General features: G+C 39.0%; 2 protein-coding genes across 2 annotated transcripts in view; one reads left to right on the plus strand and one right to left on the minus strand.

The window, feature by feature from the left end:
• Positions 1-3,767, plus strand: part of LOC132602346 (dehydrogenase/reductase SDR family member FEY-like) — a 6,449-nt gene extending 2,682 nt beyond the window's left edge. The window contains exon 3 of the mRNA XM_060315233.1: positions 3,113-3,767. Within this exon, the coding sequence (XP_060171216.1) occupies positions 3,113-3,200 (88 nt within the window). The 3' untranslated portion in view covers positions 3,201-3,767. The remainder of the gene's footprint in view (positions 1-3,112) is intronic.
• An 846-nt stretch (positions 3,768-4,613) lies between these two features.
• On the minus strand, positions 4,614-7,585 carry LOC132603633 (small ribosomal subunit protein eS12-like). Its single transcript, XM_060316769.1, has 5 exons — positions 7,475-7,585; positions 6,118-6,164; positions 5,220-5,511; positions 4,997-5,062; positions 4,614-4,869 (listed from the first exon to the last, which is right to left on the minus strand). The coding sequence occupies exons 2-5, from the start codon at positions 6,123-6,125 to the stop codon at positions 4,810-4,812; spliced, it is 426 nt and encodes a 141-aa protein (XP_060172752.1). The 5' UTR covers positions 6,126-6,164; positions 7,475-7,585; the 3' UTR covers positions 4,614-4,809.
• Positions 7,586-21,200: the final 13,615 nt, after the last annotated feature.

Genomic DNA, 21,200 nt, shown 5'->3' on the forward strand with positions numbered 1-21,200 from the left:
CCATGATTCCTATCAATATCTTCATACTCAAAAGTAAATCATAATAATTGAAATGCAAGCGATTTAAGCCGAAAGTTCAAATAAAATAAATGAAAATCAAATTACATATCTACTAAGTCACCCATATCCCTAATAGAGTGTCAAGGAGCACTACTAGACTCTGAATACATAAGTTGGGTCATAGCTCGAATTAGACAGAAAGATAGTATCTAGCTTGAAGTGCCACAATGGCTGATATGGTTGGGTCACCTCAGCTAAACTCTAACAAGGCCTTGAATAGGATCAAAGCCGACAGGTAAACGCACTAGTAGAAGGATCTGGAGACAACAGAAAATCAACAAAGGTGAGCATATAGCGCAGCAAGATCATCGATCTACTCTGCTGTTATACCCCGCAAAGCAAATCTTAAAAATAAATACATGAAAGCAACAAAGGGTATACATATTTATCCTTTTACTACTGTACTGAAGCAGCAGATAAGACATGCAACACGAAGGTACAAGTCAATCACATCATATCTAAATCTTAGGCCCTTGAGAGTCAAGTTTCCTAGAACAATCCTTATAAATCATGGGCCCTAGTGGATCCCAAGTGACCCACTAGACCGATCCATATAGGCCCTTACAGATACTCAGGATCTGTTAGACTAGACATTCATAGGCCCTCTCGTATACTAGAGATCTATAGACCAAGCAGCCAGATTCTGATATCTAGGCACAAGTAATCATGTCATTAGATATTATCATGAAGACCCATAAAGCAATGCAGATAAGAATGTCAAATATCCCTAGCTTAATATAATAACTAAATCTCAAGGATGTCATGCTCAATTTATCGAAAAACAATTCTAGTCATGCTTTAAGTCTCAATAAAGTCATATCGTGGTAATAAGAGTATACAATTCACAGTAATAGCTCAAAGTATCATATATGACTTAGAATGCGCTCGCCCCACAATGCACTATGTATTTGAAAGTCAAATAATGCAAGTTCTAGATCATGACATTAGAAAAACAAGTATTCAAACCTTTACTTGAAAAAGCTAAGATTTTACTCCAAACCTTTACTTGAAACCCCAAATATGGCCAAAACTATCTCTAAAGGCCTCAATCTATTCAAAATCACGAATTATGAGTCCAAATAGATTAGTATATCTAATCTCATCAATTTTGGAAGTTTAAAATCCAAAGTCAACTCTTGGTCAACGCAAATATTGTGTTTGGTCAATACAGTCAAAATTCGAAATAAAATTCATGAAAGTTTACCCGTGAGTCAAGCAACTCTAATCCATAGTCAAAATCCAAACTCGATGGCATTTGCATGCTCAAATCATCAAAAGGACTTTCTTTTATTTAAGTCAAAAGCACCTTTTTTCCTCTTTTAAATCCTTCATTCTAAGGCAAAATCAAAGATAGATTCTAATAATCATGTTCAAGTTAAAATTACTTACCCCCAATTAAGTCGATGAAAATCCTCTCAAAAATTACCTCAATCCGAGATCCCTAGCTCCCAAAGTGATAAAATGAAGTCCAAGTAGAAACTGGGGTTATATACACCAGAGCAGAAATTTTTAGTGCAGATTTTCATAAATGACAGCATGCCACCCTTCACTAAAATTGTCATAACTTTTGATACAGATGACGGAGTTACGAACGGTTTGATATTCTGGAACCTAGATTCTAAGGGTTGTGACTCTCGTCAAGACATCTTCACCAAATTATTTATAGATTAGGAGCAGATCTCTTGTGAAGTCAGGTCAAGTGCAAAAAACCACGTTTCAGCACGTCAAACCATGCCGACAAGTGCAAATACCCTGTATGGACTTGTCCAAAGGCTCCGACCACAAAAGGAAATGCTACAAGACAAATTCAACTCTTAAGTCAAACTTGTAAACCTTAAACTCCAAAGTTTCATGCAATAGTGCCGAATCGCACCCGGGCCTCTGGGCTCCAATATCAGCATGCACACAAGTCCAAAATCATTATACGAACTTATTGGAACCTTCAAATCATGAATCTAGGGTCATTTACTCAAAATGTTGACTTTTGTCAACTCTCTTAACTTTAGGCTTCTAGTTCAAGTTCAATAATTTTAAAGTACTCCTGAACCTCTTTGGACCCATGTCATCCATACCTGCAAGTCATAAATCACTAAATGAATCTACGGAGAATCTCAAACAGGAGAAAGGGGTCCTACAACTTAAAATGACCGATTGGGTTGTTACCCCTCTCCCAACTTTACAATAGCTGCTCGCCCCTCAATGTACGCGAAGCGCATCAGACACTAATATGAATTCGAATAGGATCATCATTTTGAGTAGGGAATGGAAGTTGAGTTTAGAGACGGAGCCAGGATTGCAATTTTATGCGTTCTGAACTTTAAAATGATAACAAATATGATTCTAAATCTAGTATATGTACATATTTAATGAATTTCTTTACTGTCTTCGGCCGAGACCATATCCAGGCTTGTAGCTCCCCTGTAGGTGACCCTTCTCCTGCAGGTTTTTCACTGTCTCATATAAGCATTGTTTCACTGGTGTAAACTCCATACCCAAGTCCCTCAGCTTTTGGTTTGGGACTTATTTGGTTTTTGTTCTTTTCTTCCTCTCATCCGAGCACCTAATGCTTCACAAGTAAAACTAAGACTATACTTAGAGCCTATCCATGCTATCACAACAGTTTAGTAAATGTAGTGGTATTTAGCTTCCATTTATAACTTAAAATCTAGATCATCTCTAGATTGAATATATAAGAAGAGAAGATGTTCCAGCTATTGTTGATACTAAAGATATTAGCCAAGAAGGTGTAAGGGCAATTCATTATCCATCGAGTTTTAAATTTTTGGGGGTAATTTGTTGGAAATATTTCAACAACTGTTGTAGTTGTTGCAACAAATTATCCAAACAACTAGTGAAGGTTGATTAAATTGTTCAACAATTTTCGAAAATTATTCCAACAACTGTTGAATTTGTTGCAATAACTAATGAAATTGAAACAAACTCATAAGTTGTTTGTTACAACAAAAATTCATAAGTTGTTGGACAAATTTCAGAAAATGAGTACTTATTTATTTTTTGTGAAGAACTAATTAATGTTTTATTTTATCTGCAGTGTGTTGGGCGGACCCACGCGGAGCCTTATGGATGATCGAGCACCCAGTGCTTGTGACGCGGAACTTCTATTTTATGTGAACAACTAGTACGAATCAACCAGAATTAAGTCACATGTAGGAACAAAATAGTTTGTATCTCTGTTCAAATCAGCCAAGACATAGTCCCACTCAACGGCTAGTCCTCTCACATATAAGACCTGAAGACAATGGAGGAAGCATACAAGTCTACCCAGCAAATCACTCTTATTCAAAGCATTGTATTTGATTCTAATAGATTTACTTTGTTCACAAAAAACAAGGGAGATAGCTCATAGTTGAAAAAGTGAGTGTTTCGGTTGGAAAGTGCAAGATCAATGTTTTTTTTTCCCTCTCCTTTAACTATTCGCTCACATTTTTAACTTTTTCGCCTTTTCATTTTCACTTTCTTTCTCAATTTCGTGACCCATTCTTCTCCAAAAATGAATTGGTCTTTTTCATTTTCTTCTTTTCTTTAATTTCTTTCCCTCCAAACCCCATCAACCCAAAACAAACAAAAGCCCATCTTTTCCGATTGTAGGAAATTTGTACATGGTTTAAACTTTTTTTGCAATTAAATAAAAATATTTAATTTATATTTAATCTAAAGCTAATATCTTTGCACTGAGGTGTGATTTTGAACGCAGATGTTGTGTAAGCAATGATGATATTATTTACTGTACATTCAGAATATGAAAATTGCGAAAGATAGTGTAAGCAATAATTGGACTTACTACGTACCATCACTGACTTAATATCATGTAGTATTAGAGAACTTCCAATTCTTGATGATCTCTAGACTAGACATTTACTTTAAATGTAAAAAAGCATATATTTGAATAGTTGAGTGTAGTCGTTAATTAATGTAAAGTGATTTACTTACTGTAACATCTTGAATCTGTTCAATTCAATTCATTTTGAAAGCCCTCTTTCCAATCTTGGGTCCACGCAATCTTTTAAGACCCGAAACAAGATTCACTCGATACCTATGATGCTAATCAAAAGTAAATGTACTCTTCTCTTACAGAACACAAGTTAGACCCGAACAACACTAATATTATAACAAAAAATGGTTCTAACAAGTATGGAGATACAAGCACTAAGGAGCCATAACCCTAGTTTTCCATAGATGAATTATAGGCTGATCATTGAGCTCGTGATTAATAAATAAAACATTGCAACAAACCATAGGATTTCGGGCATAGAGTAGTTTTCCACAATCTATTTTTATGATCTTGTACTAATTCTGGACATGCTAATGTAATATATTTATAACAATTAATATCGCCATTATTGTGCTAAAGACTGGCCAAATTTCATGGAAGTTTGGTTCCGATAGTACAGGACTTGCAGGAACATCCCTTGAAATATCACTACAAAGCTAGTCAAATCATACAAGTAAATTGCATGTGAATAGACTGTATGATCAAATCCACCTCAGGTTCCTGCTATCATTCTTGCACACATCCAAATTACCAGCAGAGATTTATAATCGAATCGGTTCATTCATCGGATCCAAAGACATAAATAAAGTTCCAAGGCATGAATGTCTACAAACTGCAATTATCAAAATTGGTTCTTTGACAACCAAAACTTTCATATCACATCTCCAAAAATAGAGGCTAAACTCTCTAAAGCTAAATCCATGTAGACATTAAAGAACACTAATTCAACGCATCACTCAGTGAGACTTCACATATTCTTGAACAATGTGGAGCCCTTCAGTTTCCTCTCCAAAATCCTGGAAGGCAATTTAGAAAATATTTAAACATTGAGATATTGATAAACAAATAAACTCTCAGGCATATTTTTGTTTCAAGACTGAACAAATTTACTATCAAGAACATTAGGTTCATCTCATTCTTTACCTTTACAACAACACAACCGCATCCGACAACCTTCCTAGCTTTGCCTTCTGAATCAATCTTGCATAGCTACAAAAATAAGGAATAGAAGAGACAATTAGTTCAACAATTAGCTTTCAAAACTCAAACGACCAGACCCCTCTATTGATAAAATGTTGAAATAGAAAAAGGCAATAACTGCTTTTGTTTAAACATTCATCAGAATGAATAGGAGGTTGTTACTTACACCGGCCCATTCACCGAGAGTCTTGGCACTAGGAACTGTGATGAGGTTGACATTGTGATCAGCACATAAAGCTTTGACCAATTTGACATAGTCAGGTTGGTCGCAGTCCTCTGCCAATACACAAAGTTGGGCAGCATGCTTCTCGATAACCTTTGCACCCTCATGAAGACCTTTAGCTAAACCACCATGAGCACGTGATTTCCTCAGCACAAGTTGCAATGCTGTCATGATATCCATGGGCTCACCAAGAGCGGGAGCTGGAGCTGGGGTCTCAACGGCAACAGGCTCTTCACTGCATTACAATTAAAAAGGGATAAATAAAAGGGCTTTTTTTCATTTTTAGCCCGTCTGCCGAAATTAATTACAGGCGCTAGCCAAAATATACAAAACCTGTACACATATTATATGTATATTTTGTGTCTAGAATATGTACATTTATACTTAATATACAAAACCTATACATTTGTTGGCTGTTACTCTTTTGAGCGGTCAAAAATGTAATTATCCCTAAATAAAATGACAAGGAGGTGAGAAGAAATGACTTTTAACTAAAACTTCTAAAATAATAAGAGAAATGTCATCAAGCACAGATGGTTAGAAAAGACGAATACAAGACAATCAAAATGTGAAAACAAGACAAGATGGATGGGGGCCTTATTAACCTAAATCAACTCAAGGTCTGCTACACATGGAATCCAAAGCAACGTCCTTATAGAAAGAGAGCTGATGTGACTTTTCATGCTAACCAATACAATACAAAATTTAAGAGGATTAAAGAAAAGGTACTTTTTCAATAAACATTCACCTAATATGGATCATAGAATAGATAAAAAAGAGTTTTTTCATGCCAGTGCACATCAATTAATGATGTTAAAACATATAATATATAACTACTTACCCAGACATTTTTGCTTCTTGAATCTAATTTCAAGATATAAATCAAACCTGCAATAAACAAGCAAAAATACAGTCAAAAAATGAAATTACATCAAGCGAAAAAAGGCTTAAAAACAATCGACCTTGAAAATAAGCATGATCCAGTTAAAAAGGATTAGAGTTGTGTGGACCCCAAGAGGACTCCTCCCTTCAAGACTCATTCTTAGTATGACTTTTACCAAACAGAGGACTCCAATAAGAACAGCTTAGAATTCACGGGCTAGTTATGTAGGATTCTTATACAAAGATTCATAGTACAGGTATAGTTATTCCATCTTGTATCCCATACGAGAGTATACATAGATTAAGGTCAAGTCATACGGGGTCGTTTGGTTGCTGGTTAGGAAGTGAGTTATTCATGTATTAAAACAGGCATAACTAATAACATTTTTGGTAGCATTTTAGTTGCTACGTATAAAATTCAACACATCAACTACATTGTTGATTACCAGTTTACAGACCTAATTTAGGGTAGAAGATGGAATAACTAAGACATGAATAACCAAACCCTTCACAACCAATCTTTGCATTACTAATACCTTCATCACTCTAACCAGCAATCAAACGACCCCTTAATGGTATTAGTTATACCGAAATAAAAAAACAAATCAAACACAGGATAAATAATGCCAAATGAGTACTGAGATTATTTTTAACATGTTCACTTTGTCTTTACACTTTTTTTGCTGGTGGTCTCCTCGGGAAAACCTTGACTAATCCACCGAGTACATACTACATCCTACCTTTACATATATGGTAACTAAGTCTACTAAATTCTAGACAGTGGCAATCAGGGCCCATTTCGCCATGGATAATTCACTTGTTTTCCGGAATCATATTTGGACATAGATTGTTACAATTTTCGAAAAACTACAAATACATGTGAAAACATGTCCGAACACAACTCCAATTTACAAATACCATTTCAGCTTTTTTCCAAATACACTTTTTTTCAAATTTCACACCTTTTAAATGTCCAAAAGGCCACTCAGAGTTTTTGTCTCTACAGAGATCTGAACAATGACATACGACATGGTGCCACTTTAGATTTAACTTCATTTTTAGTGCATATCTGACTTTTAACTATTTTTTCTAAAATGTACAGTGAAAATTCAACAAATGAACCCTACAAGTTGAAGAGTTGCATACATACAGAAATGTGTATGTACATATATAAAAACACACATACACAGAGATATGCAAAACAAAATTTTAAAATGCAGATACACAATAGAACGTACTAAGATTGAATTTATTTAACATAACATGAGCTGTTATATAAAATCAATAAAGAGATTTTTAAGTAAAGAGTGACGTACAGAGAGATAGAACGCTTCTGATGAAGACAACGCTAGAGCAGTAAAGAGAGAAGAGATTGTGAGAAGCTTGCGATATTATATATTGTAGGCTTATAAAACCTAAAACCCTACTCCTTTTTACAGTTAATATTAGTAGACTTCAAGCCCAAATTCTATATTTCTGGACTATGGCCCATATTGTCTGCACATTAAACAGGGAGCATTGGCTTAATTTGTGCTGGTCTTTAATTTTTATCCCTCAAGGCAAACAATATTTTCACGGGGCACAAATTTATATTTTTGCATCATAATATCCCATAAGCTATGTCTCGCATGACTTTTTCTCTTAAAGAACTTATGTCTCACTAAGTATAAATTCGATTTTGAAGAGCGAAATTAAAGGGGTCATTTGCACTTTCGTCCCTATTTTGTGTCTGTCTTCAATTTTTCCCTTCGATATCGAACTTATGCCTAGAGGGAAAAGATGCATTACAATATCCACAAGTTATGCCTGCGTCCTTGAAGAGCTTATGTCCTCTATGCATAAGTTCAATTTTGAAGAGCAAAAATAAAAGACCAACTCATTTGAAGGGAAAAATTATAGACCAGTCCATTTGATGGCCAAACCGTGCAATTACTTAAAATTAAAGACCAGCCCATTCGAAGGACAAAAATTAAGGACCAGCCCATTAGAAGGGCAAAAATTAAGGACCAGCCCATTTGAAGGACAAACGGTGCAATTTCTTCCACTTAAAAAGGAAAGTTTCATAAATAGCACTATTTATGCTTCTAACAACGAACTTTCTATATATAATAAAGGGAAAAGGTGCAAATATACCCCTCAACTTTGCGATTTAGAGCAGATATGCCTCTCGTTACAAAAGTGGCGCATATATACCCCTGCCGTTACAAAAATGGTGCAAATATACCCCTGCAGTTACAAAATGGTGCAAATATACCCTTTTCACTAACGGAATTTTTTTAAAAAATCATTTAATTTATTTTTTAATTAAAAAAAAAAAGTCTACCTATATTTTTTTAGTAGACATAATTTTCTAAAGCCACATGGTAATTTTTTTTTCTGGTGGGTCGGGTCTGGTAAGTTTAAAAAAATGGGTAGACTTATTTTTTTAAAGTCACGGAGATATTTTTTGACCAAGTTTAAAAAAATGGGTAGAACAACTTATAATTAATTTATTTGTGATTTCAGTGTAATATATGAAAAGTTAAATGACTTCAGTTAAATTGATCCCTTAGATTGTTAATATCGAACGTGCAGGTTAACTACTTGTTCATTGTTTATTCAAGTTAAATGACAAAAAACAAAACGAAGAATGCTCGGTATTACTCAATGGAGAAGACAAAAGGAGTGTGGGGTAAGAGTTTTGGTACTATTAGTAATTGATATTTTGGAAGTTATAAGAAAATATAAAGGGTAAAAAGATAATATACTTGGTCAAAGGAGTAACTTTTTAAGCCAAAAAATATCTCCGTGACTTTAAAAAAATAAGTCTACCCATTTTTTTAAACTTACCAGACCCGACCCACCAGAAAAAAAAATTACCATGTGGCTTTAGAAAATTATGTCTACTAAAACAAATATAGGTAGACTTTTTTTTAATTAAAAAATAAATTAAATGATTTTTAAAAAAAATTCCGTTAGTGAAAAGGGTATATTTGCACCATTTTGTAACTGCAGGGGTATATTTGCACCATTTTGTAACGGCAGGGGTATATATGCACCACTTTTGTAACGAGGGGCATATCTGCTCTAAATCGCAAAGTTGAGGGGTATAATTGCACCTTTTCCCTGTAATAAAAGAGGATTTCAACATGTGTGCTTAGTTGCCATTTGCAGAAAGGTTAAGGGCTATTTTGAAATTAAGTATTTTAGTCTTTATACATCAATTAGTGGACATTTCTGGATATATACATATATATATATATATATATCAGTGTTTTAAAAGGCGCAGGCATTTTACATATGTCTCGCTCAGGCGTAAGCCCCGAGGCACGGGGCGTAAGCCTCATGGATACTTAATTTTTAATATTTTCTAAATTAATAAAATAAAAATATAAGTAAAAAATATATTAAAATTATATAAATAAAAAAGAATCAGTATAAAAATATATATATTTATTATTAATATGCTAACATATGCATGAACTATTAAAAAAATCTTGAAAAAGTGAATGTAAAGATGCATTACACAATAACATGACTATGATGAAACATAATTAGAGTTGACAAAACGATACTCTGTCCTAATAATTCAAAGATAAAATTGACAATAATATAAAGTTATTATTTTAAAACCTAAAACTAGATACAAATTAATAATCATTATAATACAAATAGTTAGAGTAGAGTCTTCAAAACATTATCTAAACTAAAGTAATATAAAAAAAAATTCAAAAACTAAAACCTATCTTGAAAAAGATAAATTGAAGAATGCTAAGAAAATCTTGAAGAAAATAAAGCATAAGAAGGAATATGCCAACATGGAAGATAGTAAGAATTGGAGGACAAAACTATTTGCTTTGTAGTTTACTTTGCATACAAAGGTGTAAAGTGTATATGTTACTCCGTAAACAACAATGAGAAAAAGCTTATGAAATTAGGGTAAACGATTAGAAAAAACTTTTGACTTTTTGAGATATTTAGTTTGAGAATTTACTATGAGTTAATTACTGGATATTTAACTTTTTTTTAAAAAAAAATGTTAAGCAATTTTGGCTCAAATTTGTAAAAGTTCCCGGGGCTTACGCCTAGGCGAACGCCTCGAAGGTTGGGGCTTACGCCCCAAGATACTTACGCCCCGCCTGTACGCCTCGGTGAATTTTTGGTACGCCTCGCTTCGGGGCTTGCCCAAAAAACGCCTTTTAAAACACTGAAATACACACACACACATGTCTTTTACTTATCCTTCTTAATTATATTGATACATTAATATAATTAAACTTTATTGTAATCATTTAAAGATACTCAAAATACTCATTTTAAACTTTATTTTAATTGACAAACTTTATTTTAAAGATACTCATTTTATATAATAAATTACGTTAAGATATTTTAGAATTTAAAATAATAACACATCTGTGTTTGTAGATAATTTTTTGCTATTTTATCAATTAGTTGCTTTATTATTTTTAAATGTAAAATGTTAATCTTTAAAAAAAAAAAAAAAAACAAAGGAAAAAAACTAAAAGCCCCAACTTTAATATGTCTGCATTTCATGACCAAAAGCGATTAGAATTTCTAAATTTTAAACACACACATAGAATTGTTCACTTTCCAATTTGATATCAACTTTTGAACACTTTATTTAATTTTATAATACTCAATTTTTTTCAAATAAAGTCGATTGTTACCAGTTTCATGCCAGCACGGGCCATTCGCCCGTAGTATAACAATATTATTGAGTCTTTTAAAACATAGCAATAGCTTTTTCCAAAACATATCATATACTAGTGAGCGTACATACATACACACAGTAAAAATCTGCTATAAAATAAAAATCTAATGAGCTTCACTTGCAAGCTTCATTCGCCCCTAGTATAACAATACTTCTAATAGAGTACTCTTTCAAAATTACAAAAAAAAAAAAAAAAAAAAAAAAAGGCTATAAATAATTATGGTATTTCACTTGCGAGCTTTAGCTTTGGAATTTAAGACAAGTGAGGGATGGCTCAGTGGTTAATCACCTCCACCCACGACCGGTAGGTCCTGGGTTCAAGTCACACTGGAGAGAAAGTGTGGAAACGGGGTGATTATCGAGGGTCAGTCCGAGAAGACGGGGGGAACAAACCGGACCTGCATGAAGGGAGTCCGAGAAGATTAAGTCTGAACTTGAGTTTATCCTTCCGCTGATTTATCTCCGAAGATCACGCCCTCAACGGACGTGACCGATATTTCTGGAGCCATTTGCCCACATTGGAGTTTGAGTCGCCTAGTTGGAGTAGGACACTAACACTATAAATGCATATGTACCAGCCCCATTAGAGGGCATCTTGAGATCATCTCCATTCCCTGAGTTAGCAATTCACTTCAAAATTCCTTTAATAGCAAGGCCCGATATTAGCAAAGCTTCATCTCTTAGTTTGTTTTTTGGTCCAAGCAAGGAGATAAAATCTCCTCCCACTCGGACCCATCATTTGCACTCATTACACAGGCTACCTTCTTTTAATTTTACGTTGATTCTTTACTTTTTGATCATTCGTTTTATATTGTTAGCAAGCCCGGTCACATATCCTTTAAACCGCGTGCAAATTGAATTGTTGCTCTCTTTTGAGGGGAAACAGTTTGGCATCCACCGTGGGGCTAAGGATAATAGTGACGGCTTATTGACTAAACAACCTTCACTTGTTTTATTCGTTCTTGTGATTTCAAGATCATGTCAAACCTAAGCCACTCCGTTCACCTCAACGAAGATGAATCTAGCGAGCACAACGCAAACCTCAACGGGGTACCACCCAACAATGCACCCGCCATTGATCCAGTGGGCAACCAACCCGTCCAAAATCCGCATGTTAATGGAGCGGACAGGCGTGGAGCCCCCGGAGGGGAGGCGAAGGAGATTAGTTTACGTGTGATTTACAATTTGTTGCAGGAGCACCACGTCACCATGCAACAACAGCAAGAAGCCATTGTGCGACTTCAAAGGGATCTCAGCGATGCGTTGGCACTAGAACTGGACCGAGTATCAGAACCAGTTCGAAGGGAAATGGAGGTTGGCGACAGTCATGACAGGCCGACCATTGGCGAGTCATCAGAGATGATAAGAATGCTCGAAGCCTTGACTAAACGTATAGATTCCAACAAGAAAAAGGTAGATGACTATTACTCCCGAGTGGATCAGATCTCGGGAGCGCCTCCGATTCTCATCGAACAAGAAAACAAATACATTGTGAAAAGGCCCTTTCCTCCGAGTGCGGCACCAAAGCTGATCCCGAAGAGATTCAAAATGCCAGATATACCGAAATACAACGGAACAACCGACCCACAAGAGCACATTACTGCCTACACATGTGCTATAGCCGGCAATGATCTCGAGGACGATGAGATCGAGTTAGTGAGCTTGAAAAAGTTCGGTGAAACCTTGACCAAAGGGGTCACGCAGTGGTATTGTTCGTTACCCCAGCACTCCATCCCATCCTTTGAGTTACTTGCGAATGCCTTCGTGAAAGCTCACACAGGGGCACGGAAGGTACAAGCTCGAAAGGTGGACATATTTAAGATTTTCCAAAGGGACGATGAGCGACTCAGAGAGTTCGTTACCAGGTTCCAGCAGGAAAGAATGTTGTTACCCCCGGTCCTTGACGAATGGGCCTCCCAAGCATTCACAAAGGGACTTAATCCCAGAAGTTCCAACGCATCCCTCAAACTGAAGGAAAACTTCTTGGAATTCAGTGCTACGACTTAGGCAGATATGCACAATAGGTACGAATAAAAAATTAGAGTAGAAGGTGATCAGCTTGGGCTCCCACCGAGTCCAGTAACCCGAACAAGGAACGATAGATCAAAAAAGACGTTTGAGCCGGAATACAACCCTCCGGACAGGTATCACCCTTACCCGTCTATAAGGCCTGGCTTCCGGTCGGAGAAAATCAGGTGTAACCCCGATCTTAGCATGAACTAAGGAGACAGACGGATTGACCGAGGAGACAGGCGGATTGATCAAGGTTCGTCTAGCAGAGGCCTCCAGTACAAAACCAACACCGCCGCAGTCTCACATACCGGAGAAAGCCCTAGGTTGTCGGAATATAATTTCAATGTTGACTCATCGGCCCTGGTGGAGACTATTGGAAAGATAGAATGAGCGACACGACCAAAACCGCTCTGAACCGACCCTTCACAGCGGGATCCAAAGTTGATATGTGACTATCATGGTACCCACAGGCATTGGACCGACAATTGTAGGGGATTAAGGGATGAAGTAGCACGGTTACTTAAGAACGACCATCTTAGAGAATTCTTGAGTGAACGAGGGAGAAATAACTATAAGAATAGGGATGGTAACAAAAAGGTTGAGCCGGAGGAACCTCAGCATGTAATCAACATGATTATTGGTGGGGTTGAAATAGCCCGGGGACCTGTCATGAAGAGGACAAAGTTCTCTATCACGAGGAAAAAAAGGAGCAAGGACTACGTCCCGGATGGATTCATTTCATTTAGTGACGAGGAAGTGGAAGGCATCACTCAGCCTCACAATAACGCCCTGGTAATCTCTGTACATATAAATAAAACTCACGTTAAACGTATTTTAATTGATCCAGGTAGCTCGGCAAATATCATTCGATGGAAGGTCGTCGAGCAACTGAGTATGTTGGATCAAATCGTACCCACAACTCGGGTCTTGAACGGGTTCAACATGGCCTGTGAAACCACTAAAGGAGAAATCACATTGCCCGTGAACACAGCTGGAGTTGTGCAACACATAAAGTTCTACGTCATTGATGGAGAAATGAAGTACAACGCCTTTTTTGGGAGGCCTTGGATACACATGATGAGAGCAATACCTTCCACATTACACCAATTGCTGAAATTTCCAACCCCCGATGGGATAAAAATAATCCGGAAAAAACAGCCAGCTGCCAAAGAGATGTTTGCAGTTGAGGAAGCAGCACCAAAAGAACCCGCTTCGAAGGGCATAATAGTAAGCCGCACTAAGAATTCGGACGCAGACAAAGGGACCAAATAGCAATCACAGAATGTGGTGGCCGAAGAGGAAGATGACTTCGGCATACCGAGACCCTTTGTGCTGTCGAACAAATCTGATGCAACGAAGTCAACAATAGAGGAACTGGAACAAGTTGTCCTCTTCGTTCATCTCTCGGAAAGAATGGTATACCTGCGCATGGGACTCACCCCGAAGCTCAGGTGTGAATTAATTGAATTTCTTAAAGCTAATTCGAATTGTTTTGCATGGTCTCCTTTAGACATGACAGGAATCCTACTGGAAGTAACCACTCATCGATTAAGCTTGGACCGGAGTTTCCCCTTAGTAAAGCAGAAACGAAGGCCAACGTCAGAAGTCAAACACGCGTTCGTCAAAGAGGAGGTAACAAAGTTGTTAAAAATAGGATCCATCCTGGAGGTTAAGTACCTGGACTGGTTAGACAACGTAGTCATCGTACTAAAGAAAGGTAACAAATTTAGAATGTGCATTGACTTTAAAGATTTAAATAAGGCGTGTCCGAAGGATTCTTTCCTTTTGCCTTACATTGATCGTATGATAGATGCAACGGCTAGACACGCTCTGTTAAGTTTTCTTGATACATACTCTGGGTACAATCAGATCCGAATGAACCGGGAAGATCAGGAGAAAACATCTTTTATAACTTGATATGGAACTTATTGTTATAACGTAATGCCGTTCGGATTAAAAAACGTCGGGGCCACCTATCAACACCTAATTAAAAAACATTCGAAGAACAAATAGGAAAAATGATGGAAGTTTATATTGACCATGCTAGTTAAGTCCCAGGAAACAGAGGACCATTTAAAGCATTTGCAGGAAACCTTCGATGTTCTGTGCAAATACAATATGAAGCTGAATCTAGAGAAGTGTGCCTTCGGAGTAGGGTCAGGCAAGTTTCTAGGGTTTATGGTGTCAACCCGAGGAATTGAAATTAACCCAGACAAGATAAAAGCCATCGAAGATATCAGGGTGGTCAAAGATATGAAGGGCGTACAAAGACTAACTGGGAGAATCGCGGCCTTAAGTAGATTCATTTCCAGATCCTCCGACAAAAGTCATCGTTTCTTCTCCCTACTCAAGAAGAAAAATGACTTCATATGGACACCTGAATGTCAACAAGCTCTAGATGAATTGAAGCAATATCTGTCAAGCCCACCCCTACTGCACACACCAAAGGCTAATGAGCAGTTGTAATTTTACTTGGCAGTGTCCGAGATTGTTGTAAGCGTTGTCCTGGTTCGAGAGGAAAAATGTACGCAATTTCTGGTCTATTATGTTAGTAGAACTTTAGGGGACGCTGAGAAGCGTTATTCCTACTTGGAAAAGCTTGCATTAGCATTGTTAAGTGTGTCTAGCAAGTTGAAACTGTACTTCCAATATCACCCCATATGTGTAATAACTACTTACCCATTAAGAAACATAATGCATAAGCCAGAACTATCCGGTAGGTCAGCAAAATGGGCGATTGAAATCAGCGGGTATGACATCGAGTACAGACCCCGAGCAACCATAAAGTCTCAAATCCTGGCAGACTTCGTGGCAGATTTTACGCTCGCAATGATACCTGAGGTTGAAAAGGAACTATTGTTAACCTCGGGTAAAACATCAGGGGTCTGGACCTTACATACGGACGGTGCATCCAAAGTAAAGGGGTCCAGACTCGATATCGTGCTAAAAAGTCTGATCGGAGATATTATACATCAGTCTATAAAAACATTATCGAAATTTACTAACAATGAAGTCGAGTACGAGGCCATGGTCACAGGTTTAGAGTTGGCCCCGGCATTGGGAGACGAGGTTATTAAAGCAAAATGTGATTCCCTCCTGGTCGTGAACCAAAATAATGGGACTTTCGAGGTAAAATAGGATAGGATGGAGAAATACTTAGAAAAAGTTCAAGTGGTCTTACACCGGTTCAAAGAATGGACGATACAACATACCCCGAGAGAGCAGAACACTGAGGCAGATGCTTTCGCGAACTTGGGTTCCTCGGTAGAAATAGAGGGACTAAACTCGGGCGCTATTGTCCAGTTGATGAGTCAGGTTATAGAAACCAATCAAGTCAAAGTCAACGCAACAAGCTTGACTTAGGATTGGCGAAATAAGTATATAGATTATTTAGTGGATGGGAAGCTGCAATGGATTCGAGGGAATCACGTGCATTACGAACTAAAGCAACGAGATACTGCATGGTCGATGGTAGGCTATACCGACGTTCCTTCTATGTCCCCCTCGTCAGATGTTTAGGGCCCGGAGAAGTCAACTATGCAATGCGAGAGGTACATGAGAGAGCGTGCGACAATCATTCCGGAGCAGAATCGTTGGTCCGAAAGCTGATCCGGGTAGGTTATTATTGGGAACATATAGAAATGGATGCGAAGAACTTCGTCCGCAAATGCGACCGATGTCAGAGACATGCCCCGATGATATACCAACCGGGCGAATTGCTTCACCCGGTACTTTTCCCATGGCCGTTCATGAAATGGGGGATGGATATAGTCGGACCTTTACCGTCGGCACCAGGTAAGGCTCGCTTTATATTATTTATGATTGACTATTTTTCTAAGTGGATTGAAGAACAGGCATTTCAGAAGGTCCAAGAAAAAAAGGTCATCAATTTCATATCGGATCACATTGTTTACCGGTTCGGCATCCGCCGAGATCACATTTGACAATGGTCGTCAATTTATAGGGGCCAAGGTAAACTATTTCCTCGAAGGATTAAAGATGAAGAAAATAATGTCAACTCCGTATCACCCGAATGCAAATGGACAGGCGGAGTCCACGAACAAAACCATCATTCAGAACTTAAGAAAGCGTCTCGATGAGTCTAAAGGTAGATGGAGAGAGGTTCTCCCCGAGCTATTATGAGCGTACAGAACAACGCCGAAGTCGAGCACCGGCAAAATACCGTTTTCTCTGATATACGGCATAGAGGCTCTAATTCCGGTAGAAGTAGATGAGCCCAGCTTCAGATTCCAATACACCACGAGAGAATCAAATGACGAAGCTATGGCTATAAAGCTCGATTTAACGGAGGAATTGCGCGAAGCCGCTTTAGTCCGATTAGCAACCCAAAAACAACAAATGGGCAAATGCCACAACCAAAGAACAAACATCCGACACTTCCAAATCGGGGACTTGGTCTTTCAAAAGGTAATGCTTCATATGAAGAACCCCAACGAAGGAAAACTCGGGCCAAATTGGGAAGGACCGTACAAGAAAACTGAAATAACGGGCAAAGGGTCTTATCAGCTCGAGGCAATGGACGAACAACAGGTGTCGAACAATTGGAATGTAGCACACCTAAAGAGATACTATTGCTTAGGTACGAACTTAACCCTGGTAAAATTCTTAAACATGTTATTTAACCCCTGTAGGTAGTAGCATAAACGAAGCTGTGATAGCCAGATTTAGGTCGGAAAACACGTGTTGCACTCTTTTTTCCTTAGCCCGGTTTTGTCCCAACTTGGGTTTTCCGGCAAAGTTTTTAATGAGGCATCAACGTACAACGTGTTACTTAAAATGTTGAAGACTAGATATAAGCTGGGACTGGGGACTCCCCGGTAACAATGACAATATTTTTCTTCTCATACTTCAAACATAAACACTGGGGGACTAGGGCATATAGCCCCCGTGAGATGAACCGATGGCATTAAAGGGTTTCTGTGTTAGATTCTTTTTAAGGGATGAACGACCGAATGAGTCGTGCCTGGAAAGATTATTTGTAAGGGCCAAATGACCGAATGAGCTGTGCCAGGATTGATTATTTACAAAAGCTAAACAGCCAAATGAGTTATGCCTATAGGTTCTGTAACCATTTGTGATTATGAAATGAGCAAAAACACTTCAGTTCAAACCATGTGAAATTTCAATTCGAATCGAAACTTAAAGCTGCTCATGTTTTCATTTACTCCCTTGGGACTCTCTGCTACAATAAGACAAAATAAAGTATGAGCCCAAACAAATTCTAAGAGAATTAAGCTCGATGCAAACATAAAGGCATTAACAGTCCGGACTTAGCCTGAACACTATCTAAATTCTTTTAAAAGGTCAAAAAATATCGACCTAAAATGCCTAGTATGGATTGGGAGACGTCTGAGCTCACGAACATAAAGTAAGGCCCATGATAATGTAAAGATCCGGAAAATGGCCTCAAGTTGGTAATCCTAAAAGTTCACATTGTTATAACTTCGGTTTGTCAGTCCGAAAACATCCACATTGTATTCGGCCCGAGCATAAAATAAATAGAGGTTACACTAAACCCAAAACTGTCATATATATCCAAAATATGCAGAATCATTCATAATTTTACATGAGGAGCCAAAAACAAAAACAAAAAGGGGGGGGGGGGGGGGGGGGAGGAGGGGAGGGATTACTCCTCTCCCGAGGAGGACAAATCTTCAGAGTTCGAGGGGTCATCCTCGGAGCTTTCACCATTAATAGCTTTGTTCATATTAGCCTCCATCGCCTCGGCCTAAGTGATCTTAGCCCCAATGCCTTCGAGGCTTTGCTCCTTGATCTCACGAAGAGTGTGAACCCGAATCAGCCATTTCATATGCTCGGCCTTCAGAATGGAACGATTGGTGGCTGTCTGGACATCGGCAACAGCCTGATCTTGGATCAGATGAAAAGTTATCAAGGACTGGTTCAGTTGGGTGGTCAGATCTTCCACAGCCTTGGCTTGATCATCTGTTGCCTTCTGGGCCGTTTCAGAGCCTCTCCCTGTGCAGAATGCTCAACCATAAACCTTCTAAATTCGGCCTTAAAAGCATTAAGCTCCTGCCTAAGCTCAGAGATGGCAGCCACCCGTTCTTCAAAGGCTTCGGAAGAAACCTCGGCCTCCATGACCAGTTTTGCTTTATCCACGTGAAGGATAATGAACTTCTCGACCATGTCCGCTAGTTTATTCCTCGCTCGGCGGTTCTCTTCCCTAGCAAGGGCAAGCTCAGCTATTGCCACCTCGAGTTCGGCCCTGGCAATATTAAGATTGGCCTTAACGGCGTCGACCTCGGGTTTGAAGATGGAAACATCATGGGAATCCGATAGCTGCTTTTCGGCCTCCTGGAAAAGAGTCTCAAACTTATGGGTTTCACGACTCTAGGCATCCAATTGACCTCGGGCATCATCAAGCTGACTTTGCAGCTCACCGCTCTCATTTGAACCTCAAAGAAATCCCTCATATAGCAACACCACGACCTACATTTGAGAATGGGTTAATATGACAATTTAGAAGGTATGAAATAAAAGGGTAATTCACCAGTACATAGCCGGTTGCAAGCGTGCATACTCTCGTTCAGGAGGCACGACCACAATACATTATAGATCTTTTCACGATCTTCATGGGACACCAAAGGTCGGAGATAGCTGGCCACACCAACCGGATGGGATAAAAAATGCGTATCCTCCGGTACAGAAACGACGATAGATCTCATCCTCCTCGGGTCAACACTTGGAGCGGGAAACGTGCCTACAAGGTGGGGCTGAGAACCCGATTCAGTAATATTTTAAGGTCGTCTCTACCTTAAGAGATTGGCAGGTTAAAACCTGAGGGGTCAGCCCTAACAACATCAGCCAGGGCAACCTCTTCTAATATTGTATCGAGGTTTTCCCCATGTAAAAGAGGGGGAAGAAGAGGCCCCGGGAAAATTAGCCGCATCGTGGCATGTTCCTCACCGAATTGATCGTGCTCGATAGCAATGACGTCGCCAGAGATCTGGACTGGGGTCCTTAAAGGTTGCTGGGAGTCAACTTCAGATACCTCCGGTGGGTAAACGCGCTGCCAGTCCACGCCGACCATAGTAGGGTTTACCACGGGTGGTACAGTTTGTTGCTCGTGAAAGGCGATCACGAATTCATCTTCGCCCTTCTCGGGCACATCCTTTAGTGATCGCAAAGGTTCACTGCGGGTCGTGGCGGGTTTCCTTCTTTTTGGGCCCGTGGAAGATGAAGGTTATAAAGATCTGCTCCGTTTCCTACTTATCGCCACCTTGGCAACGAGTTGCTCGGTGTCGCCAGATCGACCATCAAACTCTCCTTAGGGGACGCGGGCGGAGGATCCCTCAGTTCGGTCTTGTTTCGCTTTAAGCCTACGAATGTAACAGGAAGTCACGAGCAAAAATAAAATAAATAAATAAAAGTATAACCGGGGATGTGAAGTCGAAGAAAACTCACCGTGATTTTTCACGTCCCATTTGCCCAACGACAAGTGGCTCCAAGATCGAAGCACATGAGGGCATTGGGCCATGAGGTCCTTGAGCCACTCTTCGAGGTTATCAATAAAACGGGGGACCCATTTTTAGCTATAAAACAAAGGAAAAATATAAATAGATGCGTAGGAACAAACCGAAGAAAATTTTTAAGCATCGAAGTCACTTATGTCGTTTGTTCCACTTCTCAGGGAAGGGGCGATGGCTCGGAGGAATAATTTTCTCGGTCTTGACACGGACGTACCGCACTAGCCATGCCCAGTCTTTATCATCAACACTGGAAAGAATTGGGAACTTTCCACGCTTCAAAAGCTTCATTATGCCCTCGCGAAAGAATCGGGGTGAGTAAAGCCGGATTAAATGATCCAGAGTGAACTCAGCATTGACTTCATTGGCTAAAAATCGAATGCACGTGACCAAGCACCAGACCTTCGGCCGGAATTTCCTGAGGCACAGTTGGTATGCCCAGCACATGGTCAGAATGACTTCGTCAATTACCGACTTTAAATTGAATGTGAAAGGAAAAGTGTACACACTTGAATATCCCTCCACATAGGTTGTGATATCTTCGTTTGGGCCCAAGACTATGATCTCTGAGGGGCTATACCTCCACTCACCACTTGGTGGGGGTGTTGGACTGAAGTCCCAGCCACACTCAGATCGGACCTTTGGTAAGATCGCCTCAGTGATAGTCGTGGGGTAACACCTCACCTCATAACCCCAGTCCGCATTGTCTCCCTTCGAGGGCTTCTCGGGAGCAAATTTCGAGTCAAAGTTGTATGACAACGACATCACATCCTTTCCAGGAGGTTCATAAGGGACCTCGGTATCTGCCTC

The sequence above is a fragment of the Lycium barbarum genome, chromosome 7 (assembly GCF_019175385.1).
Source record: "Lycium barbarum isolate Lr01 chromosome 7, ASM1917538v2, whole genome shotgun sequence".
NCBI classification, from domain to species: Eukaryota; Viridiplantae; Streptophyta; class Magnoliopsida; order Solanales; family Solanaceae; genus Lycium; species Lycium barbarum.

Bases quoted from the DNA above. Each gene is read 5' to 3' on its own strand.
- LOC132603633 (XM_060316769.1), bottom strand. The intron at 5,063-5,219 runs GTAAGTAACAAC...TTATTTTTGTAG, and splicing joins CTCTCGGTGAATGGGCCGGT to CTATGCAAGATTGATTCAGA. The intron at 4,870-4,996 runs GTAAAGAATGAG...ATTGCCTTCCAG, and splicing joins GCGGTTGTGTTGTTGTAAAG to GATTTTGGAGAGGAAACTGA.